This window comes from Zygosaccharomyces rouxii, assembly GCF_000026365.1.
Source record: "Zygosaccharomyces rouxii strain CBS732 chromosome C complete sequence".
Taxonomy (NCBI): domain Eukaryota; kingdom Fungi; phylum Ascomycota; class Saccharomycetes; order Saccharomycetales; family Saccharomycetaceae; genus Zygosaccharomyces; species Zygosaccharomyces rouxii.
Genome location: NC_012992.1, coordinates 394,308 through 418,490, shown reverse-complemented (window position 1 = coordinate 418,490; position 24,183 = coordinate 394,308). Strand labels below are relative to the sequence as shown.

Sequence of the window (24,183 nt, the reverse complement as noted above, 5' to 3'; positions counted from 1 at the left end):
ATCGAGTATGAATTGCATTATTCTAGGAATGTGTCGGATTTTTCGAGCCTTTTTAAAGATTTTTCCTAAATGAGCGCGAGATGTAAATCATCGACCAAAAGAGATACACCTAGTTTAAACGAAGTATTAAACGACAACATAACACATTATATGATAAAGAACCAAGAGGTCCTTGGTTAGTTATACCTTACTTGTACTTAGTACAAGTATCCAACTGCACGCTATTAAGGTTAAGTAGCTCCTGTATTAAATAGAGTTAATCTGCGTTCGAAGACAATCGGTAAAATGAAGTGTTTCTACATGGTTTGCGTCTTCGTAGGCGTAATTGGATGGATCATGAATGGGTTATACTCGACATGGTTACCAAAAAACTACATCTTTGATCCTCAAACCCTTTCAGAGATTAGTAACAGGGTAATTGCTTCACAAAAAGGTAATACCACTGAAGGTCTACTGAGAAGTATGCGTGATGAGTTGGCTAATCATTACGGACCTCAATTTATCAATGAGTACAAGGACGAAGATTGGGTTTTCAACAATGCAGGAGGTGCAATGGGTCAAATGATCATTCTACATGCATCAATTTCAGAGTATGTGATTTTGTTCGGTAGTGCTGTCGGTACAGAAGGCCACACTGGTGTTCATTTTGCAGATGATTATTTTACCATTTTGAAAGGTCAGCAGACGGCTGCTTCTGCTCATCTAACTGAGCCGGAAATCTATGAGCCTGGTATGACTCACCATTTGGTAAAAGGAACCCCCAAGCAGTACAGCATGCCCCAGGGTTCATTTGCACTTGAATTGGCCCAAGGTTGGATTCCATGTATGTTACCGTTTGGATTCCTTGACACATTTACAAGTACTTTAGATGTGATTAACTTGTACCGCACGGTCTATTTAACTGGACGTGACATGATTAAGAATTTGGTTCAAAACCAGAAGTTCTAAGTACTACGTATTAGTATTCTTAACAACTAAATAACCAAGTCATAAAAGACAAAAATATAGAAATACAAAAGCAAGGAATAGAAATGCTCCAAAATGAAGGTTTGAGGCAGGTACATGATATGCTAGTACCTCATGATGATCAAAGTACTCAGCCAAGTGAATTTGTTCCTCATCTGTTCTATTCGCTGTATCAAATTCGCAAGGATCCAAGTAATTCCAACCAATTGGAAACTTCGACGGGATTCATTAAACATAGGCTAAAAAACTGTAAAAGCTTAATAGCTACAAATGAAGACTGCCGTAATCTGTTGAGCAAGAGTGTTGAGGAATGGCAACAAGATATTCGTAACAAAGAGAAGGAGCTAGAGGTCAAGCGTAAGATGTTGGATGATTTGGGTAAACGTCTACAAGTATTTAAGGAACGTAAGTAAAGCTGAGTAAACGAGGTATATGGTCAATTCAAATTCGTAGAATCGAATGCAATAGGTCTTCGGGCTCTAAAGCGGCTAACTGAGCTTCTATAACGCTTTAAAGAGTGTTGAACTTATCGCTTCGTTCTTTATGACGATTTTTTTTTTTCAACTGCTTAAAATTTTTCAGTATAATGTTGTCAAAACTTGGACTTGAAGGAACCCAACTACTACCAAATTCGAGGGTTAGTTCAAGAAGGACCAAGAATTAATCAGACTAATTGCTGAGATGACGACTCCTGTCAATATCACAGATTTTAGCAAGATTCCAACGATGCCGGGAGTTTCACCTATGACTCCAGAACAAAGTAAAGGAGGCTTTTGGTCATCAAATCCAATTTCCAGTTTCTGTATCGATACTTACAAGAGTATTCACAATAAGAGACAATCCCTAGCGCTATCTAATCCAGGTTCTGTGGAAAATTTGAACAGAGAAGTATCTCGTGATGTTTTCCTTACGCAATATTTCTTCACAGGTCTAAGAGCTGATTTGAACAAGGCCTTTTCATTGAATCCTGCATTCCAAACTTCTCATACATTCTCCATTGGCTCAAACGTTTTGCCAAACTATGCACTATCTGCTCTTTTTGCTAATGATAATATGTTTATCCAAGGTAATGTCGATAACGATTTATCACTTTCTGGTAGATTGAACTATGGGTTAGATAAAAACAACATTTTCAAAATGAATGTGCAATTGGCTCAAGGTCAACCATCAATGTGCCAATTGGAACAAGATTACCAAGGTAGTGATTTTTCCTTAAACTTTAAAACTTTAAACCCATCTCTTTCTTCAAAGGGTGCATTTACCGGTGTTGCAGTTGGTTCTCTATTGCAAAGTGTTACTCCAAACTTATCCTTGGGTTTGGAAGTTTTGTACTCTAGAATTCAATCTTCTTCGCCTGCTGATGCTGGTGTCTCTTATTTGACTCGTTTTGTCTCAAGTAAGCAAGATTGGGTGTTCTCTGGTCAAATGCAAGCCAACGGTGCTTTGATTGCATCTTTCTGGAGAAAGGTTACACCTAGCGTAGAGGCAGGTATTGAAACTACTTTACAAGCAGGTATGCTTCCAATTACTGATCCCGTTGTTGGTACTCCAATTGGTATTCAACCAACAATTGAAGGTTCAACAACTTTAGGTGCCAAATACGAATATAGAACTTCTGTTTACAGAGGTAGTGTTGATGGTAACGGTAGAGTTGCCTGCTTCTTGGAAAAGAAGATTTTACCAACTTTATCCGTCTTGTTCTGTGGTGAAATTGATCATTTTAAATCTGAAAGTAAATTAGGTTGTGGTCTACAGTTTGAGACGGCTGGTAACGAAGAATTGTTAATGCTACAACAAGGTTTGGACGTCAATGGTAACCCATTGCAAATGCCACCTCAGTGAGTAAAATGTTAAACTAAACTTAAAGCCATTTTAAAACTGTACATATCTACCTTTTTTATCTTATTGTCAATAGAATAAACACAAAAAAATCCTTTATGAATTCAATTTGTATCCTGTAAATCGCTTGGGTTTTGGTTAGGGAGATTTATGTATAAGTAGAAAGCTTCTTTAATGGTTCTCATAACTTTTTATTTTGAAATAAGAGTTGTCTATCAGATGGAAGGGTGAAATTTCACTTTGTCTTCAATCAATCAATAGAGAACGTTGGATAAACAAGAAGTCAGACAGATATGAGTGAATTGTCAAATGCAACTATTGATCCGGCAATTGCTGAGGGTTTACAACAACTAAAACATTTATCGATTAGAGATGTGGATTCATTGAAGAAAAGAATTGAAAAGGAATTAGGGTCTAATCTTCAAAGGCTTAACGATGAGCATGCTGATATGGATTCACCGCTGGTGGTTAATGGGTTTCCTAGAGATGATATTGACGTTTTGCAAGTTAGATTAATTAGAAGAAACGTCCACATGTTGCGTAACGACTTGCATAAGGTACTGGAGAGATCTCATGAATTGATCAATCAGCATTTCACCGAATTACAAGCAAAGACAAGACAAGAGACGCATGTTGCAGCTGACGTAGAGCACCGGATACCTTTTGCAAAGATCACAGAAGTAGTACCCGCCAGTCCTGCTGCTAAAGCAGGCTTTCAACTCGATGATCAACTAGTGTTATTGGGTCACATCCATGCAGGTAATCACATGAAATTGACCAATTTACAAAATACTGTAATTCAAAATGAAGATAGGCAATTGCCAGTTAAAATCATTAGAAATGGTCGTACTATACAAACGGCACTGACGCCTACTCGCAAATGGGCCGGTAGAGGTCTATTGGGATGCCGTCTTGTTGAACTGTGATTTCAACCACCATGTAGTGTTGAAGTGAATGAGATAACATCACCGTCTTCCAACTCGTATTCTTCACCACCTTCTAATTCCCAGTCGGTATCGTTAATTAGTGTTAGAATACCAGGTCTAATGGTCCCATTTTCAATGAATACGTCCACATCGTTTGGGTTACGAATCATGTTTTTTACTATATAATCTATCAAATCTTTAACTGTGGGGGTTTCTGATGAATCTACATTCACCATGTGGATTCTCTGCTTGTCAAATATGACATCCAGCCCACCTAGAAATTCTACTTTAACCGTAACCATTATTCCTTTTGGTTATTTGGTAGGTTTTTCCATCATGGCGATGAGCATTGACTTTTTTCTTTTTCACTTTAAGCTACTAACTTACTCATTCACTTCACCATACAGAGGGAAACAGGGCCACAAGAACGTGGCATTGTCATTGAGGATTCTCTATAATCGTACTTCGTAGCCGTCAATGCATTTTATCTGAGTGACAATTTTCCTTTTGAAACCGTCCCATGAGATTCGTATAGCGGTTAGAACGCCTGTAAAGCTATGACTCAACTTTTCATCAGATGCTAGTATTACCTCAGTCGAAAGCTATCCAACCATTTTAGTGCCAATAGCCCACCGCTTTTCTCTCCATCTTTTTCGCTCATTTCTTGGTTTAGCTTTCAGCTTGCTATGGTTACTTGGGGTCATACGGCATAAGGGCTAACCTTTTAAACTATACAGAGAATGTACAAGGATTGAGTCAGTAACAGAGGGTATTGCGTCAGAAAAAAAGAGGGGCTCATATTTGACTCATTTTATAATGAATGAACGGTTTGTTGAAATATAAAGGCACGCCATCTCTGTCTGTAGGACAGATTACTCTTAGTCTAATAGATCATCATCACCTCCAATAGGCCAAGAATGCCGTACTATAGCGATCCGTCTGTCAAGTACAAAAAGTTCATCAATCCAGTTAAATTACAGGATAGACAATGGCCATCTAAGTCCCTCCACAAAGCCCCTCGTTGGTTAGCAACGGATTTAAGGGATGGTAATCAGGCATTGCCAGATCCGATGTCCCTAGAGGAAAAGAAGTTGATGTTGGGTAAATTATGTGATATGGGTTTTAAAGAAATCGAAGTTTCATTCCCCAGTGCATCGGGTGTCGATTTCCAATTCACACAATATGCCGTCAAGACTGTTCCCGATGATGTGTATGTGCAAGTTTTATCACCTTGTCGTGAGGAACTGATTTACAAGACGGTAGAATCCCTCAAAGGTGCTAAAAATGCAATCGTACACTTATATTTGGCGACATCTACATGTTTTCGGCAAATAGTGTTTAACAATATGTCACAAGAGGAAGCCAAAGAGAAGGCTGTTAAGTGTACAAAATTGGTTAGATCACTAACGAAGGATAATCCTGATGCACAATTCACTAATTGGTCCTATGAATTTTCACCTGAGACCTTTTCTGATAGTGATCCTGAATTTGTAATTGAAATTTGTGAAGCCGTTAAGGAAGCATGGAGTCCATCGAGGGAAAATCCTATAGTATTTAATTTGCCAGCGACTGTGGAAATGGCAACACCCAATGTTTATGCTGACCAGATTGAATATTTTTGCAGGAACATCTCTAAACGTGATACTGTATGTGTTTCGTTACACCCCCATAATGATAGAGGTTGTGCCGTGGCCGCGGCAGAATTGGCTCAGCTTGCAGGTGCTGATCGTGTTGAAGGTTGTCTCTTTGGCAACGGTGAGCGTACAGGTAATGTAGATTTGGTTACACTGGCACTTAATCTTTATACACAAGGAATTTCACCAAATTTAGATTTCCATGATATGGCTTCTATCATCGATGTTGTGGAAAAATGTACTAAATTACCAGTACACCCCAGAGCTCCATATGGTGGGCAATTAGTCGTCTGCGCATTTAGCGGATCTCATCAAGACGCTATTAAGAAAGGATTTCAAAGATACGATGCACAAATGGAGACAATACCACAAGGTACTGTGGTCCCATGGCAATTACCATATCTACCGCTCGATCCACAGGATATTGGTAGGACTTATGAAGCGATTATTAGGGTTAATTCACAATCAGGTAAGGGCGGTGCATCATGGGTTATTCTCAAAAACATGCAGTTAGACTTACCTCGTGGTTTACAAGTTGCCTTCTCTAGAGTTGCACAAGCTGAAACTGAAGCAATCGGTAGAGAATTACAATCTAGGCAATTGTGCAAATTATTTGCAACCACCTATTTTGTGGACGTCGAGGGGAACTTTGGATTAGTGGATTACGAATTTGCAAGAAATAAGGGTTCGTGCTTTCTCAAAGTGTTTTTATCTGTTAAAGGTGATCCACAAGTAAAAGAACTATCAGGTGAAGGTAATGGTCCAATTTCATGTTTCATCAGTGCTATAAATTCCAAATTGCATTTAAAATTGGATGTGCAAGACTATCATGAACACTCTCTTGGTAAAGATTCGAATTCTAAAGCTGCTACTTATATTTCAGTATCGACAACTGGTGATAATCCGCACGTCCAATGGGGGGTTGGTATTCACGAGGACGTTACACAAGCTTCCTTTTTGTCTCTAATTTCATGTTTAAACTCGTTGAGTCGTGACAATTGTATATAATAATGTTTAGGGTATATTTGGGCGCCTTTAAAGATATGTGCATTATGGTAGACCTAATGTCTGATTTTTTCCACGTGCTTCCCATCGGTGCATATATCTGCATTTCCTTTTCATTATCTCCGAAGATGAAGCGGTGGCTCAATGGTAGAGCTTTCGACTCCAGTTAAATCCTGGATACTTCCGGAATTGGCAATCGAAGGGTTGCAGGTTCAATTCCTGTCCGTTTCATTTATTTTTTTCAATTACTATTATTGTAAGGTCTATTAATAACTTATCCCCACAAGATTTCCAACAAATTACGTATAAACCTCTTCTATACAACACGACAAGTTTACCCTCTTCTACAATGATTTAGACTGCTTAGGCCTGCTTTATTATCTATGCTTCAATAGTGCGGCTCAGTTGATCTCATCACCGTTTGAGCTGCCACGCCTCTTTGTGGTACCAAACTGATTTTATTACTATATTACACTAGATTTACCGGTTTTTAACCAACTTTTGGGTAGGAAGAAACTTATATAAAAGGTGAACGGTGATGTTTTCTTCATTCAAGGATCGTATCCCTTTATTTCCATACACATCGCCCACATAATACAAAATGTACGGTGCACAACCTATGTATTACCAACAGCCTATGTACCAGCAGCCTATGTACCAACAGCCAGGTCCACATCTTTGTCAACAACAGCCGGCAAGCACCGGTAGACGAGGGGGTGGTAATGGCTGTTGTTGTGGTTGTTGTGGTACTATTTGTAGTATATTAGCATGTTGTTGTCTAGCAGACCTGTGTCTCGATGCAGCGATGTAATGCAATGTATAGGAGACCTGTAAGTGTAAGCAAGTACATACAAATATCAATAGTTTTATGGATAATGTCTTTTCGTCACGGCTATAATTCAGAGTTTAGCCGCCAAGTGTCGTCTATTATACCCCGCCAATCTTTCTGCAATCCCCAGTTGATGTTACTGATTTGATCTCTTCAGCACTATCTACTAATTCAGAGACTGGTAAACCGTATGGCCCTGAACTGCCCCTTTGTATAGTTTGTAATGAGTTAAGGGCTCACAGAATAGCCTGCAAAATATGGTGATAATCTCCCCCCCCCCCCGCAAGGGCGTATTCTCGGTGCAGTTATACTCGACGTAGCACCGTAGAAGTAAATATGAGCTTCCCTTTTCTTGTAATATCTCTATTGAGGAAATAGCCGCCAAATATTTTTCCTTCTTCACTAATTTGTTAATTTGATACCTGATTTCATCAAGTTACTAATCCGTGATAGTTTAATGGTTAGAATGGGCGCTTGTCGCGTGCCAGATCGGGGTTCAATTCCCCGTCGCGGAGGTTATTTTTTTAAATTTCATTTTACCAGTATTAGTTCTAAATGCTTCATTACTTCGCTTGAAACTATACCATGGTTGCACACTCTACCGTTCACTGTGCAAGCAATAAAGCCTTTCATGCCTCAAGCAATTGTATCTGTAAAACCTTTTGATTCTGTCTTTCTACAACCATGGATACAAACTGCCCTAGCCGAACACGATCCAAGACTGGGTGATCGTCTAATCCCGCCAGTGCCCACTCAGGATCTTTCCCAACCAGAACTAAGCTCCAAAGTGCTTTCCAATATACGTCATTTCGTAAAAGTTACAAGATTCTTTGATGTGGATCATTACACAGTGTATGCTTCCATAAGAGATTCCAAAGCTCAATTGCTTAGTTGAGTTTACACCCCAATGCGTATCAGATTTTGAAAGACGTTACTACACAAGGATAACTGCAGAAACGACCAATTGCGTTTTTATAATTGCCGATTGCCAGTTGATTTACCATTCACCTTCGTACATTGAAAATCACTACAAAATTGTGACCAGAGGTGAGACACCAGTTCTAAGGGTAAACCAGACCGCAATTTTCGATTGGGATCAAGTAGAATCGCTGGAAACTTACCCATTGGTGCTCAATTGAATCATTTAGAATGCGATGAGCTTATATATACCTATTTCTACGTATATAATGATTTTTCAGCCCGGTGAATGTAATGATGAAAGCTGCCATAACATGAAATGAATCGATTCCATCCATATACGTGGAGTCAAAAGAAACAAGGAATTGATTTTAAACTAAAGAGAAGAGCTTATAAATTCAATTAAATTACTATATGGTGTCTGCGGTCTACTTTTGTGATGGTAAAGGCAGGCCGATCCTTTCGAGAAGGTACAGAGACGATATTCCAATTTCTGCAATTGATAAATTCGCACCGCTACTGTTGCAATTAGAGGAAGAATCAAGTGTAATTCCACCTTGTTTAAGCCATGATGGAATTCAATACCTTTTCATTCAGCACAATGATCTTTACGTGGTAGCGTTAGCGACGTCGTTGGCAACAAATGTGGCACAAGTTTTCGCCTTTCTACATAAATTGATGGAAGTACTAGAGGAGTATTTGAAATCAGTGGAAGAAGAATCGGTTAGGGATAATTTTATTATAATATATGAATTATTGGATGAAATGATGGATTACGGTATTCCACAAATTACGGAAACAAAGATGTTAAAACAATATATTACTCAAAAATCATTTAAATTGATGAAAGCAGTTAAAAAGAGTAAAGCAGCACCAAGACCTCCAACTGAAGTAACGAATTCCGTTAGTTGGAGAGCTCCAAATATTGTTCACAAGAAAAATGAGGCGTTCTTAGATATTGTAGAATCAATTAACATGTTAATGAATCAACAGGGCCAAGTATTAAGGTCTGAAATTATAGGGCAAATCAAAGTTAAGTCCAAATTATCAGGTATGCCGGATTTAAAATTAGGTATCAACGATAAGGGTATTTTTTCTAAGTATGTGGAAGGTGATAGTGATCCAGTAACAACGGCAGTTACTGAGGGTAAAAAGAAGACTAATATTGAATTAGAAGATTTAAAATTCCATCAGTGCGTAAGGTTGAGTAAATTTGAAAATGAAAAGATAATTACATTTATTCCACCGGACGGTGCGTTTGAATTAATGAATTATAGATTGTCAATGCCTGTCAAACCGTTAATATGGTGTGATGTCAACGTTCAAGTACACTCACAATCAAGAATAGAAATACATTGTAGGGCAAGAGCTCAAATCAAGAAACGTTCAATAGCGAATAGTGTGGAGATTTTAATACCAGTGCCTGATGATGCAGATACGCCTTCCTTCAAATATACACATGGTTCAGTGAAATGGGTGCCACAGAAGAATGCAATTCTGTGGAAAATAAGGAGCTTTACGGGCGGTAAAGAATACTCAATGTCAGCTCAAATGGGGTTGCCATCAATTAACGCATTAGATAAGCCAAAAGTTAAAAGACCAGTACAAATTAAATTTCAAATTCCTTATTTCACAACGTCAGGGATACAAGTTCGTTACTTAAAAATTACAGAACCAAAGCTGCTGTACAAAAGTTATCCATGGGTAAGATATATTACACAAAGTGGTGATGATTATACTATCAAATTGAACAATTGAAGAATACAATTTGCATAATTCTTATGCGATAAGATGAAATGAAATAAAATGAAATAAAATGAAATAAAATAACATAAAATAAAATAAAATAAAATGGAATAAAAGTAAAGAATTTTATAAACACGTACACCTTTTGAAAGGATAAAAGAGATATTTGTTTAGACATGTATATATCGTGAATCTAGACAGTCATCCTTTATTTTTTTTCAATTGTCCTCTTCCTTCTTATCGTCTTCTTCCTCCTCTTCTTTTTTCTCATCGTCTCCCTTTTCCTCTTTCTTCTCTCCTTCATCTTCGAATTGTTTAACCAACTCTAATACTTCCTTTTTACCTTCTTCAATACTGACTTCTGGAGAAATCTTAACTCTCTTATGTTTGAGAACACCATCTGCAAAGACCCAATGCGATCTTATAATACCAGATTCTGGTGACTTCTTTGCTCCTAATAGACCAACTAAATGGCGTTCAGGATCACTTAATAGGTCAAAAGGTAAATGTTGTTTCTCTTGGAATTTCTTTTGAGCGTTAACAGTATCAGCACTTAGACCAAATACGGCTGCATGTTCCTTTATATCCTCGTAATTATCACGGAATCCACAGGCTTGACGTGTACAACCTGGTGTACTTGCTTTGGGATATCCAAAGATTACCACAATCTTATGTTCGTCTGACACTTTTTTCAAAGAAATTTCCTTACCATCTTGATTCTTTAAAAGAATATCAGGAATTGGATCACCTTCCTCTAACTCCTTTGCTTCTTCTGGTTCCTCCTCCTCTTCTTCCTCTTCCTCTTCCTCTTTACCTTCACCTTCACCTTCACCTTCACCTTCCTGCTCCTTGAAATCGGAATCGCCTTCTGATTCTTCTTCTTCGTCTCCTTCTTCTTCACCTAGTGATTCATTGTCATCAGACTTCTTGGACTTCTTCTTTGGTGGTTGAGTTGATTCATTTTCCTCAGGTCTGTTCTTCAATGTATCCTCTTTACTTGATAATCTTGTTGAGCGACGTAGTCCTGCCATTTTGTTAAGTTTTATTCCTGTAGCTGTTCAAGAATTAGTACCTTTAAAAATTAGAGTTAGATTTTTATTGTACACTGTAGTTGCGACAAAGAATCCTTTTTCCTTCTTCCCTTTCCCCTATCGTATGGCAAACGAGACTCAGCAAGATCAAATTATATATACCCGTACTTTTGAACTAAAAGGTAACAGGGAAAGCAAACACGAAGGATACATAATCGGAATTTAATTGTGCTCATGCATAACAACGCAATTCCTCAACGAAAATCGTACTAGACATTAAGTATAAAAATACAAATGAACTTGATCCGACCCACTCAAGAGTGGGTGTGCAAAATAATAAAAGAATGAGGGGAGGGATAGTTCTTATAATCATGATTATTATTAGTTGTAGTGGTAGTGGTAGTGGTAGTGGTAGTGGTAACATCATCATCAATTCCTTACTATAGAAGAACCAACTTCACTGTCATCGAGAACACTTTGATCACTTGAGCTCGATGGAGAAGAACGGTCATCATCTTCATCATCTTCCACAGTAGAGTATGAATTATCGAGAAATCTCGCTAGTCGTGGGTTTTCTCTTTCTGCTTCACTATAAGTTTGACGGAGATCATCACCATCGCCCTCCGCTTCTGATTGAGTTTCTGATTCTGTTTTTTCTTCTGCTTCTATCTTCATTTCATGTATAATATCAAAACATTCAGCTAATAATGCATTTAAAGTTGCTTGACCTTCAGGAATATTTCCATCAAGATCATAAAATTTACCATCAACACGTAAACCATCTAAGGATGCTAACTTCATTTGATATGGGTACAATTCTCTACTATTGTTAATACCTCCCATTCTCTGTAATGATAGAAGACAACGACGTACTGTGGACAATTGGTTATGTAAAGGTTGTAATGATTCGGAAACAGGTTCAGAACTCTCCAACAATTTGTAAATTATAGCATAACATCTGCGCAAAAGGTATAGAAGAATTGTCTGACCCTTATTATCCCCTGAATCCGTTGGAAATTTAGAATTGACACGTAGACTATCAATTTCACCCAATTCCTTTTGATAAGTGAAAAGATCAGTTTCTCTAAGTGTCCACCGCCTTGTGATTAATAGATTTTCCAAAGTTGTTTTGATGTCGATTAATTTAGCGTAAATTGGTTGTAAGCGAGGATCTAATTCGATACCACCATTCTTCTGATGTGACAAATCCCCAAGCAGATCGTAACAATCGCTTAAAAGACCATTTAAAACATTTTGACCCTTTTCAGCAGATTGTTCAGATTCTGGTGATTTAAATTTCCCAGTTTCATCTCTGTATGATTCTATTTCGTTTAATTCCTTTTGTAAAAGCTCTACTCTTGTGTTAACACTTTCAGGCGCTAGAACATGTTTGTTTTCTAATTCCTTTTCGGCAGATGCTGATGATGTTGTCTTTTTAGCAGATGCTGCTAATGATAAAAGTTCCCTACGAATTTGAAACAATTTATCCATAATATTAGAAAGGCTTGGATCAACTGTTTCCACCTTTGCCTCCGTGCTATAATATTCGTCTAAACAGTGTTGTAGTTTTGCCCTTAATAATAAATCTTCTTCAATCTTATTCCGTCTAGTTTCCTCCGAAAGGTTTCTGTCTGCTTCATCCAAATCTGGTGCATTCTTAAGATATTCTTCTTCTTCCTTTGCAGCTTCTTTGTTCTTTTCACAACTTTTCTCAACAATCTTCTTGATTTCAATTAACCTTTCCTTAATTGGTCTTAAATCATGCATAGTGAAAACATTAGATTCGTTTAAATGTTCCAATAATCTTTGGACGGTAGATAAAGATGAATAAGCTGCAGGGGCAGAGTTTTTCAATCCAACCGTTAGGAAGCACAATGAAAGTAACTGGAAGACATCATCCAATACAGAATCAACTCTATTGTGTAATTCAGCATTGTGAATTAAAGTCGTTGCACTACTTGAAGGCGTTTCATGATTACTCTTTCTAACATCATCTAGTTCTCTGACTCTCGTTAGAACTTGTTCATAAGTTGCTTGGACCTTTTTTGAGTCAAGATATTTCGTCCTATTCTGTTTCAACTGACTTAGGAGAGTTCTGATTTCTAAGAAATAGTTTAACACGCCTTCTTCCTCTTGAGGAACATGTTGAGGATGTTGAGAGCTGGTAATATCCTGAGATAAAGTCGAATGGTTCATACTCCCCTTAAATAGTTAAATTACTTTAAACAAATAAAGTCTCCGTGGCAAGGTAAATGAAGTGATACCGTACAATATTGGAATCTCCAAATGAACTTATTATTGTTGTTGTCACGCAGACACAGTTGGTCAATTTGACTTGTAACTGTCTTTTAAATAGTTGTGTATGTCTGTATTTGCCCCAGTTTATCTCTTCAGGAGGTTTGAGAGAAATTTTTTTTTTTACGTATTGATTAGGGCACAAATGACAAATATTCTAGGGTTCATTATCACTGGATTAGGGTTCCGTGTGAAGCGATTAGGGCTCCATGTCACATGGTGGGCCTCTTTAATTTTTTACCCCCTTCGCTTCAAAAAGTTGCTTAATAGCGACTAATTAGGTACAAAATAATAATCGTGCAAATTATGGGTAATACATATCAATTATACTCTATTTATTTTCCTTAAAAGTTATTAACGGTATTGGTTGATTTAGAGCAGGTATTGAAATAAAGAATTAACAATTCGTATTTTTTTTACTTTATTCTTGGTTTTCTGGTTGTTGTTTTTTTTGTTTTTTTATTTTTTTTTGTTCCAGTAAAAACAATGTTTTATTATTCCTATCAGTATTAGTTGTCCTCATCAGGATTAACCACTGTTAAAATCTTATGGCTTGCAGGTGATCCACTTCTCATATATGCAGGGTCACTGATTCTACGAGAATCATCAAATGGATTTGTTACCTGTCCAGCACCGACACCATCCTTATACTCATCATCGAATGAGCTTGATGATGGACCTTGATTTAATGAAACTACCGAAGTATTTGTCCCCTGTGGAGCTTTATCACTAGTATTATTGGTACTTGAAAGACCACCACCAGTACTACCACCGCGATTACCAAATCCGACAAAATCAACGGGTTTAATGGCCTCTTGATATTCTTGTTCCATACGTTCTTGTTCACGGCGTTTGTTCAAATGTCTAATTAGTAGTAAAAGTAGTACAGTTAGAACAGCAGCACCACCAATACCACCAACAACACCACCAACGATAGCACCTACATTCACATGATGACGGCTATTTTTACCATTTTTATCTTGATTTGGTGTAGGTGACGGAGTTGCACTTTGAGTCACAGTTTTAATTAGAGTTGATCCGCTTTGTGTTCTAATTGATGTGCTGTAAACAATAGACGTTCCATGCTCAGCATTTGTAGTTGTACTTGGAATTAAACTTGTTATTTCTGCTGGTGCGGATCCTGACCCCGTTGGAGTTGCAGATGCAGTATTTGGAGACCCGCTCGTTGAGGATGCTGGTGCTGGTGCTGGTGTTGAACCTGAATTACCACCTGTTTGTGTAACCGCTTGAGTTTCTGCTACAGAACTTATAACAACACTTGGTTGCGCGGTCGTAACTACAACAGTCTGATCATCATCTCTCCGATAAAATTTCTCGCTCGACCCGATCACAGAGAACAAGGAGTATGAAGAACTGGACCCGCCGCAAATCTCCTCCTTATAATTATAGTAGTGCTCGTTATCATCATTAATATTGTTAGTAGTAGTAGTAGTAGTAGTAGTAAAAACTGGTAACTCCTCACCACAATAACATTGATTTGTTGTGCCAGTGATGGCAAAATATCTCGATTTCTTCAAATTACATTGTTCATAACAGTTAAATTCCGCTTGATCCGTGAAACTACCTTCATATGTCCAACTCGTTGGTAAACTATCAACACATTCCAAATAGTGGTATGCATTTGCTAACGTAGCACACGTTATGAGGAACGTCAGCAAGTTGCCAAAAATCATCTCAGTATATCAATTGACTAAATTTTTGGTAAACCAGAATTAGTTAACAATGCACATAAAAACACACACACACACACACAAAGGCAACAAAACAAATGGATTCAAAAAACAAATAACGATAATAATAGTAACAACAAAAAAAAACAGTTCCCTCTTTACTTGGTTATTCTACTGATCTAACGCCTGAATATAAGATACAGAAGAGAGAAATATGGGCAATAGATCTCTGTCTCGACACTATCTTAGTTGTCTTGAGACTCCTTGTAGCGAATGTTCTTGTTTAGCAATGGTCTCGAGACCGATTGGCAATTTTTTCTCTCAAACAAGACGCGCTTCGTAAATAGAGATATGTGGATTATTATTCACAACGCTATTAACAGTACAGCAGAGGGATCAAGGGAACTAGCTGTAGTGATAGGAACGTTTGCGGTCATTTAATTTGAACTGTAGAGAAATTGTGCTTTTACCACTCCTCTGGCTCTATGTATATAAAAGCGTATATACGAAATCGTCTCTTCAAGTGCCATTATTGCAATGAGATGATCCTTTTTTGTCCGAATCCCGCGCTCAAGGTATCGCTCGTTAGTATAGAGATCCAGTACTCAATCCCCCTACGGTTTTAGTTGGAGGCTTGCCTGGATGTCGCAGCCGCTAGTCATTTCCAATCTCACTCACTGTAGTGGTAACTTGAACGCTTGTCCTAGAAATATGGCGTGAGGTGATCAACTGAGAACAGTCATGTAATTCTAATAATAGGCTGAGCCTCGGAAAATCAACTGAAGACGGAGCAGTACTGGAAAGTTCCAGTAAGCTATTTAAGAATGTCCTTAGACCTTCTTAGACTAGCGTTTGTACACAACAAGAGGTGCGACAGTATAATACGCTCTTGCGAAGTCTTGCCGCCTATCTTTTGGGCACATCTTTACTGTGATTAGACTTCAGCTTTTTAAATTCATATTATCTATACGTGTGTAAGTCCATTTTGGAAGTCCCATACATCAAGCTTACAATCCGATGTAGTGTAACGGCTATCACATCACGCTTTCACCGTGGAGACCGGGGTTCGACTCCCCGTATCGGAAAATGATTAAAATATCTTAAAAGTGATTATTTTTTCAAAATTCTCTTTTTGAACATTCGAAATAAGTGTTTTCAGATGCTATGCAGCTTGTTGGGACGCTGTGGTTCTAGTAGTATTAATGAAAGTGTCGATCTAGAAGTGTTTTTACCGAACCCTATTAATATTTTTCTTTGCTCAGTATGCCAAATGATTCATAGATCGGACTACACGTTAAACCTAAACGACACTGAAATAACCAGAAAAAATAGAGAAAAATATCAAATATTATTTGAAAAAATTTGAAAGTACAAGTGCTTATAGAAATACATAACCCTATTCAAACCATCTAAATTAAAATACTAACTTACCGCTCATATTTCAAAATATAATAAATATATTTACTGTCATTTCGATATCACGCTACACGAGGAGAGATCGATCCAGAGAAAAAAAAAAATTGGCAGGGGAAAATTTTCCTCTATTCTAAAGGGCTACTGCAAGAAAATAAAAGGCATCCACCATAACGGTAATATCGACCTTGAAATAAAATTAAAGTTTGTCAGTCGATCATCATTCCAAAATGATGACATCTTGGATCTTTATACTTGCTGTGGTGGTGAATTGTATTAACCTATTTGCTCAGGTCCATTTTACAATTCTTTTCGCGGATTTGGAAGCTGATTATATCAATCCAATTGAATTATGCTCAAAAGTTAACAGTTTGATTACACCTGAAGCGATACTTCATGGAGTTTTGTCAATTCTTTTCCTATTAAATGGTTACTGGTTTGTGTTTTTGTTGAATCTACCAATTTTGGCATACAATGCAAACAAGATTTATAAAAAGATTCAACTATTAGATGCAACTGAGATCTTCAGAACTTTGGGTAAACACAAGAGGGAGAGCTTTTTGAAATTAGCATTTTACCTATTAATGTTCTTCTTTTACTTGTACAGGATGATCATGGCTCTCATCGCCGATAGTGACGATGAAGATGAATATTAAGAAAATGAGTGATCGGAAAGAGAATATAGATTCCTAAATACAATGTAAAAAAGAAATTGAAAAAAATTTGGAAAATTGATCATTTATTTTGTAAACGATTCAGTAAACCTGTATGTGGATTTAACAAATCGCATAGATCATCGATGTCATATTTTTTCCGATTATGACCTTTCGGTAGCGGTGGTGCATCTTTTGATTCAATAGTCTTTGTCAATTGATTTAATTCTTGATTTAATCGGAGTCTTGACTGTAGCTTATCTTGTGAATTTTTCAATTGATACCACTCCCCACCGCATTTCAGCTGCTGTAATTCAGATCTGGTCTGTACTAACTGCTGATTCAAATCTTCTCTAGTAGACATTAATTGTCTCAACTGGTATAACAGTTGGTTATTTGAAATATTAATGTCCAAGATATCTTGTAGATCGCTGTTTAAATTTTGAGAAACCAATTGGAAGATTCTGACGTCCAGTTTATGCATCATCTTAGATTCCCGATCTCTATCCGATTCGAAATGGGACTTGGCGTGCGGTATTAGATCTTTTTCTAAAAGATTCGTTAAAATCGACTTGATAGTTTCAATAGATGCAATCGAAGTAATGGTGGATGACAGCTGTCTTAGGGGAATATTCTGGAAATGGTAATCTGGTATGCTTGGAGGTTCGGCTATTTCAGGCGGTTCTTCAGGCGGTATTTCAGGCGGTACCTCGGGCGATATTTCAGGTAGTTCAAATTCATTTGGTGGCAGCCCTGCTTCTGCTTCTACTGGCACATCTGGTTCTGGTTCTGGTTCTGGTTCAAGTTGCAGTGGTACATTTGACTCTGGCTCTCGTTGTGGCCCTATTGTTATCTCATCCTCCGCTTCCACATCTGGTGTTGGTGACGGGGTCTGATCCTCTATGATTAACGTTTCAATTTCACCATCGATTTTTCTTAAATGTGACCCTCGCTGCCTATACAGAAGTTTGATACCTCTATCTGTTAAATCAAAGCTCATCGATCCGTAGTCCATTGTGTTTGATATCGAATTGGAGGATTCCGATTCTTGTTCTTTTAAGCACAGGTCACGTGGAGTACAAAGGAAGGATTTGCATCGCTATTAAGGAACCTTTTAAGAGCTTTAGACTGATCAATAATGTGCAACAGCAGTGGAAGTAGGGGTAGCCGTACCGCTTCATATATAATCTTGCAGATAATACACATGATGTGTTCACCATGCTAAAGCATGAACCACTTTCAAATTCTTCAACAAGAATTTGTATGGTTTCGTGGTCTAGTAGGTTATGGCATCTGCTTAACACGCAGAACGTCCCCGGTTCGATCCCGGGCGAAATCATTTTTTTAATTCCATTAAATTGACTACAAGAGTAAAGTAGCAAAAACTGTCAACGTATACCCAGTTTACAACTGCCAAACTCTATGCACGCTGCACGATCGATTTCGCGTACCGTTTGCGGGACTAATCGGACGGTCCAGACACGTAATACACAACTGCTGCTACTTCCAAGTGAACCAATTAATCTGGCCAGGTCCCCTCTATTGTACATTTGAAGTAGGTTTAGAGACTGTGCTGCTACAGGTACACTACTGAATAGTGAAAGCAAAGTGACCGGAATAAGAACGAGAAGAAAAGAGAAGAAGCAAAAAACTTTTCAAAGTGCATTTTTAATTACTCTTTAATTATTAGATCGATTTGACTTCCATTGGAGGGAAAAATAAGGACAACAACAAGAAGAAGCTTTCCATCCAGACTACTGGTGGCAAACCCGTTATATTCTACTTTCTTCCATATTTGTATTCCTATTGTACTCATTACTTTCATTTTTTGGTACTAGGGACGCTAACCTGTAGTGAAGAAATATAACTGAAAAAAAAATAATAATTGAAAAGAATTAAAAGGAACTGTTCCCAGACTACAAAAGAGACACAACCGATTATCTTCAAGATTATTATTGGGTTCAGATTGTTTGATGGAACTTAACTGAATTGACTTGAATTATAATTCTCTTTTTATTTTATGTCTTACGTGTGAATAACATCTGAAAAGATACCGCAAGTTGATTGATTGATTCGATATTCCAATTTCTGTTTTTGTTCCCATATTGCATATTTTTTATTCTCATTAGTACTATTACTATTATTTGATTTTGATTTTTTCATTTCATTAACGCCATTGTATTTTATTACTGTTATTGTTTGTTGTTATTATTTTGTTGTAATTGATATTCCAATTCTATTGCATTTTTGATCCATTAGATTGTACTTCATTTTCCAATTTTTTTTAATCCTTATTTTATTTTATTTCAGGATGTCATCGAATTACTCAAACGATCATCAAAATAACACTACTGTTACAGCCACTACTACTACTACTACCACTGCCGATCAACAGGTTCCTAGCCCAGGTTCGAACTCGAATTCGAATTCGAATTCGAATTCTGTTATTCCATTACCACCGACGGCTACGATTGAAACTTCCTCTGAACCACCAAGAACTCTTTGGATGGGTGATTTAGATCCGTCATTTGATGAAGTTACGATTCAACAGATTTGGTCACAGTTAGATAAAAGAGTGTTTGTTAAGTTGATTAGAGCAAAGAAGAATCTTTTAATTCCTTGCAGTTCAACAGCAGGGACACAGTCTCAACAGCAGTCCCAAGTACAACAATCATTACCACCACCAACTCAAGAGGATCAAGATAGCTCCGCTGAGAATACTCAGAAAATTAATATTAATGGAATTTCATTTATTGATCCCGCAACTACTCCGTTGCACCATGCAGGTTATTGTTTTGTCGAGTTTGAAACTCAACAGGATGCTCAATTTGGCCTATCATTAAATTCAACTCCGTTACCGAATTTCATTTCTCAATCTAGTGGTTTGGCGACAAATCCAACCGGTCAAAGGAATTTTAGACTGAATTGGGCATCAGGCGCAACTTTACAAAGTTCTATTCCATCAAGACCTGAATTTTCACTTTTCGTTGGCGATCTTTCACCAACAGCAACGGAAGCCGATCTGCTATCACTTTTCCAGCAGAAGTTCAAGTCTGTCAAAACTGTCCGTGTAATGACTGATCCCATTACAGGTGCTTCAAGATGTTTTGGTTTCGTTAGGTTTGGCAATGAAGAAGAGCGTAGAAGAGCTTTGGTGGAAATGAATGGTGTTTGGTGTCAAGGTCGTTGTCTAAGAGTTGCCTACGCAACTCCAAGAAATAATATGATGTGGCAAGTTCAAGGTGCTCAAGGTCAACAACCTGCTAATCCATCTTCTTCAAATCCTCAAAATTCTTCTCAGACTCCATTGTTGGTGAAAACAGCCAATAGTATGATTGGTGGTGGTAATAATGCCGCAAGTGGCGTCGGTGCTAACCCAGCTCCATCAGCTACAGTAGCATCTAACGCCCCCATCACAGCCGCTGGTGCTGGTACTAGTGGTAACAACAATAACAACAATAACAACGTACCACTACCGTTGTCACATTATAATTTACCTCCACCAATTTCCACTCAGCAATTACCAGATTTTTCTTCATCAGCCCAGGCTTATACCACTGATCCTAACAATACAACAGTTTTCATTGGTGGACTAACCCCAAAGATTAATGAAAATCAATTACAAACCCTTTTCTCACCGTTTGGTAATATTCTAACCGTAAAAATTCCACAAGGCAAAAATTGCGGATTTGTTAAATTCGAGAAAAGAATTGATGCTGAAGCTGCAATTCAAGGCATGCAGGGTTTCGTGGTAGGCGGATGCCCAATTAGATTGTCATGGGGTCGTAATACAGTCTCTACGCCAACAAGTGCTGGTACTGGTAATAATAGTAATAATGCGAATCTTCTTCCACAATTTCTTCAACAGCAGCAACAGCAGCAACAACAGCAACAATTTTTGACAAATCAATCGAATCCTTATGCCTATGTCCCCATGTCACATTCATCATCTTCAGTTCCTTCTCAACCGCTAGATGTTTATCAAAACTCGATGATGCAAGCTCAAGCGGTGCAAGCGGCTCAAGCCCAAGCCCAAGCCCAAGCCCAAGCTCAAGCTCAAGCTCAAGCTCAAGCACAAGTTCAAGCCCAAGCACAAGCCCAAGCCCAAGCTCAAGCCCAAGCTCAAGCTCAAGCCCACGCACAAGCTCAGGCGCAAGCAAGAGCCACACAGGCCGCACAGGCCGCACAAGCCCAACAAATGTGGTGGTCAGGTAATCCTTCATGGGTACCTACGTCTGGTGGTGGTCCCTATCCAGGTGGAATTTACGGCGGTGGTCCTGGTGGCAACGAACCACTAGCGACTCCTCAGCAGATGAATATGCCACTTATGTATCAACAATTGGCAAGGGCTCAATCTACAGATTCTTCTCAGGGTGATTCGAATGGTCGGTTTGACTTGGTTAACGAACCAACTAGTACAGGTGGTAGTATACCACCAATTCCACCCCCAGTGCTAAGGTAAGTTTGATATTGTTAATGTTATGCTTTTGTTACCTTTTCTTCTATATACCTTTATCTATTTTTCTATTTGATTTAATTGTTATACTTTACTATATTATACTATGACTAACCGATTTCATTGAACAATCTTGACTTAATAATTGTACAGAGTGGAAAACAAAAAAAAAGTGTTGAGAATGGCACCAAAATCACTTCTATTGGCTCATCAACTGCGTAATAAGAATGTACTTGTCATTGGTGCTGGCGATGTTGCATTAACGAGGTTAAAGAAATTGATACCAACAGGTTGTAAAATCACAATAATTGGACCGGAATTTAATTCGGAATTAAAGGAAGCATACTGTAGTCATTGCGATCCCAGCACAGGTATAGATGATCAATGGCAAGTAAACGGTGGTGTTTATCGTTGTATCCCTGAAAAGTTCCAAGATGATTATCTTTCACTCTATCAAGATGGCGTTAATTCAAATTGGGCACTCATACTAGTTTGTATACCAGATGGTACAATCAGTAAACATATCTATTCATTGGGTAAGTCTAAATTTGGTCAACAACAATTGATCAATGTTGCTGACGATAAACCGATGTGTGACGTTTATTTTGGTGCAAATTGGGAAGATGAATCTTTACAAGTTTTGATAAGTTCTAATGGTGCAGGTCCAAGGTTTACCGCTTTATTAAGAGATGAGATTGGTCAAATGTTATCTGAATTACATTTAAGCAAATCTGTAGAGAACTTACAAAAGCTGAGATCTAGCGTTCAAATTCATGCTAAGGGGCCTGAATCAACAAAGTTTAGAATGAAATGGATGAGCCGCTGTACTGAATTATTTGGAGTTCGCAATTGTCATCAAATGGATGTTAATTCCCTTGTTAACCTGTTCCAAGAGATGTATTCTAAAAGGACTCTAGATTTCCCTCCTGACACAATCTCTAGGTACTCTATATAGTGATGATTATTCTAGTATAAATAACAATAAAATAATAATAATAGAAAAGATACTAGTCAAAAAGAAACTTGTAGTCATCATCCGCATCTGTATCTATTCGCTTACTGAGCCTTCTTGGCAGAGTAGACTTCACCTCTTCTTGCTGCAAATCTGATGGCTTGTTGCTCACCTTCTTTAACAACTGCAACCCTCATGGTAGCCAAGACGTTGTGAGCTGCATTAGAGTGACGGTAAACACCACCGTTGAACGCTTTAGTAGCATCCTTACCAAGTGCAGCTTTCAAAAGGGTCTCACCACCTGGGTGCTCAGTCAAATAACCTGAAACGTCATGAACGATACCAGAGATGACCACTAAGCCCTTTCTACCTTCGCATTGGTTCAAATATTCTTGCTTATCCCATACTGGTAAATCTGTTAATGGTGGACCCCAGTTCAACTTAGTACGTTGTTTGTCCAATTTCTTTTGTTGTTGTTGCACCAAAGCTTGCTGAATAGCGTTTTGGGAGAATTTCTTTAAGTCGTAAGACAATCCGACTAATGAACAACAGTAAATGATCATTTTAGTTGGATCATATTGGTACCACTTGATAGCATTTCTGTAATCAGTTGGGAACTCGTGGTGGAAGTTGTGGTAACCTTCACCAAATGTGACTAGAGCTGTAATCCAGTTATCACGAGGAGTTCTCTTATCGTCAAATGGTTGATCACCTAAGTAGTGGGCCAAAGAATTGATACAGAATGTTGCCTGTTGAATGCAAAACACCTTGATAATACCAGCATAGATAAATCCACCGAGATAATCGTTAAATAGATAACCACAGGCTAGAGTTGGAAGAACAAAAGCTGTGAAGGCCATCATCAAAATGTAATGTCTGTGCTGGAATCTGACAATCCAGTCATTGGCCAAATCTTCAATATCTGCTCTTGCTCTGTACTTTGGATTAGGTTTCAAAAGCATCCATCCCATGTGAGAGAACCACAAACCTTGACGAGCATCATATGGGTCTCTTGTAGTATCTGTGTAACGGTGGTGAATTCTATGAGAGTGACCCCACCATTTGATAGAACCTTCCACACTTGCTGAACCGAAGATAGCAAAGAAAAGCCTTAGTGGCCAACGGGCCGAATAAGATCTGTGTGCCCACAGTCTGTGGTAACCTGCAGTAATGGAAGCACCACCTAATGCGTAGTAGAAGACCGCGAAGACTGCAGTACCCAACTTCAAAGGTACCTTACCACTTAGTGAGAAGTACCAACCAATACTTGGAATTACCACAGTAAGAATCATATTCAACCAGTTGATATGTTTGTGCCAGTTGTTTAGCGTCCATGGCTGTTCCGAAATATGTTTACGGTTAGAATACTTCATCTTTTCCTGCTGATCCCTTTCCAGCAGGTAATCCATATTGGAATCTTTCTCAAAATCAACGTTAACCATTGATTTTGATCCCATCATTGAACCCAGTCCATTAACAATACGGACAGACTTCTTGTTGGCACCGGCTGCCAAGATGTTGGCCTGTTTCAAATCCACCTCCTCCATTGAGCTCATTATGGTTGTGTGAAGTATATGAGTTTCTTGGGGGACCTGGTTGCTACTAGTCAAGATGACACCAACCCTTCTTATGTTCAAGGTAAATTCCCTATATATATATATATATATATATATATATGCGTATCATAATACGAGTGAAAAAAAAAAATTCCCTTTGGTGGGGCCTTTTCTTTTTTTTTCCGTTATAAAAATTGTTGGACTCTCGGCGATCTGATGTTGGGACGCCTAAAGGGGAACAAATAGAAGTAAGGGAGATGAGCCATAGTAATA

General features: G+C 38.1%; 16 protein-coding genes and 4 non-coding genes across 20 annotated transcripts; 14 read left to right on the top strand and 6 right to left on the bottom strand.

Moving 5' to 3' along the window:
• Positions 1-285: 285 nt before the first annotated feature.
• On the top strand, positions 286-948 carry ERG2 (C-8 sterol isomerase ERG2; the record flags this gene model as incomplete). Its single annotated transcript, XM_002495846.1, has 1 exon — positions 286-948. One exon carries the CDS (start codon positions 286-288, stop codon positions 946-948), a length of 663 nt encoding a protein of 220 aa, XP_002495891.1.
• Positions 949-1,031: 83 nt separating this feature from the next.
• Positions 1,032-1,379, top strand: CSE2 (Cse2p; the record flags this gene model as incomplete). The annotated part of the gene is made up of 1 exon (XM_002495845.1): positions 1,032-1,379. The coding sequence occupies one exon, from the start codon at positions 1,032-1,034 to the stop codon at positions 1,377-1,379; it is 348 nt and encodes a 115-aa protein (XP_002495890.1).
• A 268-nt stretch (positions 1,380-1,647) lies between these two features.
• Positions 1,648-2,808, top strand: TOM40 (TOM complex pore protein TOM40; the record flags this gene model as incomplete). The annotated part of the gene is made up of 1 exon (XM_002495844.1): positions 1,648-2,808. One exon carries the CDS (start codon positions 1,648-1,650, stop codon positions 2,806-2,808), a length of 1,161 nt encoding a protein of 386 aa, XP_002495889.1.
• A 290-nt stretch (positions 2,809-3,098) lies between these two features.
• NAS2 (Nas2p) lies at positions 3,099-3,731 on the top strand (the record flags this gene model as incomplete). The annotated part of the gene is made up of 1 exon (XM_002495843.1): positions 3,099-3,731. One exon carries the CDS (start codon positions 3,099-3,101, stop codon positions 3,729-3,731), a length of 633 nt encoding a protein of 210 aa, XP_002495888.1.
• Positions 3,732-3,733: 2 nt separating this feature from the next.
• On the bottom strand, positions 3,734-4,033 carry URM1 (ubiquitin-related modifier URM1; the record flags this gene model as incomplete). Its single annotated transcript, XM_002495842.1, has 1 exon — positions 3,734-4,033. One exon carries the CDS (start codon positions 4,031-4,033, stop codon positions 3,734-3,736), a length of 300 nt encoding a protein of 99 aa, XP_002495887.1.
• Positions 4,034-4,648: 615 nt separating this feature from the next.
• On the top strand, positions 4,649-6,373 carry ZYRO0C05324g (2-isopropylmalate synthase; the record flags this gene model as incomplete). Its single annotated transcript, XM_002495841.1, has 1 exon — positions 4,649-6,373. The coding sequence occupies one exon, from the start codon at positions 4,649-4,651 to the stop codon at positions 6,371-6,373; it is 1,725 nt and encodes a 574-aa protein (XP_002495886.1).
• Positions 6,374-6,500: 127 nt separating this feature from the next.
• On the top strand, positions 6,501-6,601 carry ZYRO0C05302r. The gene is made up of 2 exons: positions 6,501-6,536; positions 6,566-6,601. It is a non-coding gene; the product is annotated as a tRNA-Trp (tRNA).
• Positions 6,602-7,642: 1,041 nt separating this feature from the next.
• ZYRO0C05280r lies at positions 7,643-7,714 on the top strand. The gene has a single exon. It is a non-coding gene; the product is annotated as a tRNA-Asp (tRNA).
• A 116-nt stretch (positions 7,715-7,830) lies between these two features.
• Positions 7,831-8,094, top strand: EST3 (telomerase subunit EST3; the record flags this gene model as incomplete). Its single annotated transcript, XM_002495840.1, has 1 exon — positions 7,831-8,094. One exon carries the CDS (start codon positions 7,831-7,833, stop codon positions 8,092-8,094), a length of 264 nt encoding a protein of 87 aa, XP_002495885.1.
• A 437-nt stretch (positions 8,095-8,531) lies between these two features.
• Positions 8,532-9,875, top strand: APM1 (Apm1p; the record flags this gene model as incomplete). The annotated part of the gene is made up of 1 exon (XM_002495839.1): positions 8,532-9,875. One exon carries the CDS (start codon positions 8,532-8,534, stop codon positions 9,873-9,875), a length of 1,344 nt encoding a protein of 447 aa, XP_002495884.1.
• Positions 9,876-10,081: 206 nt separating this feature from the next.
• On the bottom strand, positions 10,082-10,894 carry DOT5 (thioredoxin peroxidase DOT5; the record flags this gene model as incomplete). The annotated part of the gene is made up of 1 exon (XM_002495838.1): positions 10,082-10,894. The coding sequence occupies one exon, from the start codon at positions 10,892-10,894 to the stop codon at positions 10,082-10,084; it is 813 nt and encodes a 270-aa protein (XP_002495883.1).
• Positions 10,895-11,323: 429 nt separating this feature from the next.
• Positions 11,324-13,090, bottom strand: CUB1 (Cub1p; the record flags this gene model as incomplete). The annotated part of the gene is made up of 1 exon (XM_002495837.1): positions 11,324-13,090. The coding sequence occupies one exon, from the start codon at positions 13,088-13,090 to the stop codon at positions 11,324-11,326; it is 1,767 nt and encodes a 588-aa protein (XP_002495882.1).
• A 608-nt stretch (positions 13,091-13,698) lies between these two features.
• On the bottom strand, positions 13,699-14,883 carry SLG1 (Slg1p; the record flags this gene model as incomplete). The annotated part of the gene is made up of 1 exon (XM_002495836.1): positions 13,699-14,883. One exon carries the CDS (start codon positions 14,881-14,883, stop codon positions 13,699-13,701), a length of 1,185 nt encoding a protein of 394 aa, XP_002495881.1.
• Positions 14,884-15,893: 1,010 nt separating this feature from the next.
• Positions 15,894-15,965, top strand: ZYRO0C05148r. Its single transcript has one exon. It is a non-coding gene; the product is annotated as a tRNA-Glu (tRNA).
• Positions 15,966-16,523: 558 nt separating this feature from the next.
• Positions 16,524-16,949, top strand: ZYRO0C05126g (cornichon family protein; the record flags this gene model as incomplete). The annotated part of the gene is made up of 1 exon (XM_002495835.1): positions 16,524-16,949. One exon carries the CDS (start codon positions 16,524-16,526, stop codon positions 16,947-16,949), a length of 426 nt encoding a protein of 141 aa, XP_002495880.1.
• Positions 16,950-17,028: 79 nt separating this feature from the next.
• AME1 (Ame1p) lies at positions 17,029-17,961 on the bottom strand (the record flags this gene model as incomplete). The annotated part of the gene is made up of 1 exon (XM_002495834.1): positions 17,029-17,961. The coding sequence occupies one exon, from the start codon at positions 17,959-17,961 to the stop codon at positions 17,029-17,031; it is 933 nt and encodes a 310-aa protein (XP_002495879.1).
• A 250-nt stretch (positions 17,962-18,211) lies between these two features.
• Positions 18,212-18,285, top strand: ZYRO0C05082r. The gene has a single exon. It is a non-coding gene; the product is annotated as a tRNA-Val (tRNA).
• Positions 18,286-19,257: 972 nt separating this feature from the next.
• NGR1 (Ngr1p) lies at positions 19,258-21,408 on the top strand (the record flags this gene model as incomplete). Its single annotated transcript, XM_002495833.1, has 1 exon — positions 19,258-21,408. One exon carries the CDS (start codon positions 19,258-19,260, stop codon positions 21,406-21,408), a length of 2,151 nt encoding a protein of 716 aa, XP_002495878.1.
• A 175-nt stretch (positions 21,409-21,583) lies between these two features.
• On the top strand, positions 21,584-22,357 carry MET8 (bifunctional precorrin-2 dehydrogenase/sirohydrochlorin ferrochelatase MET8; the record flags this gene model as incomplete). The annotated part of the gene is made up of 1 exon (XM_002495832.1): positions 21,584-22,357. The coding sequence occupies one exon, from the start codon at positions 21,584-21,586 to the stop codon at positions 22,355-22,357; it is 774 nt and encodes a 257-aa protein (XP_002495877.1).
• A 101-nt stretch (positions 22,358-22,458) lies between these two features.
• On the bottom strand, positions 22,459-23,910 carry OLE1 (stearoyl-CoA 9-desaturase; the record flags this gene model as incomplete). The annotated part of the gene is made up of 1 exon (XM_002495831.1): positions 22,459-23,910. The coding sequence occupies one exon, from the start codon at positions 23,908-23,910 to the stop codon at positions 22,459-22,461; it is 1,452 nt and encodes a 483-aa protein (XP_002495876.1).
• Between the last annotated feature and the right edge of the window lie 273 nt (positions 23,911-24,183).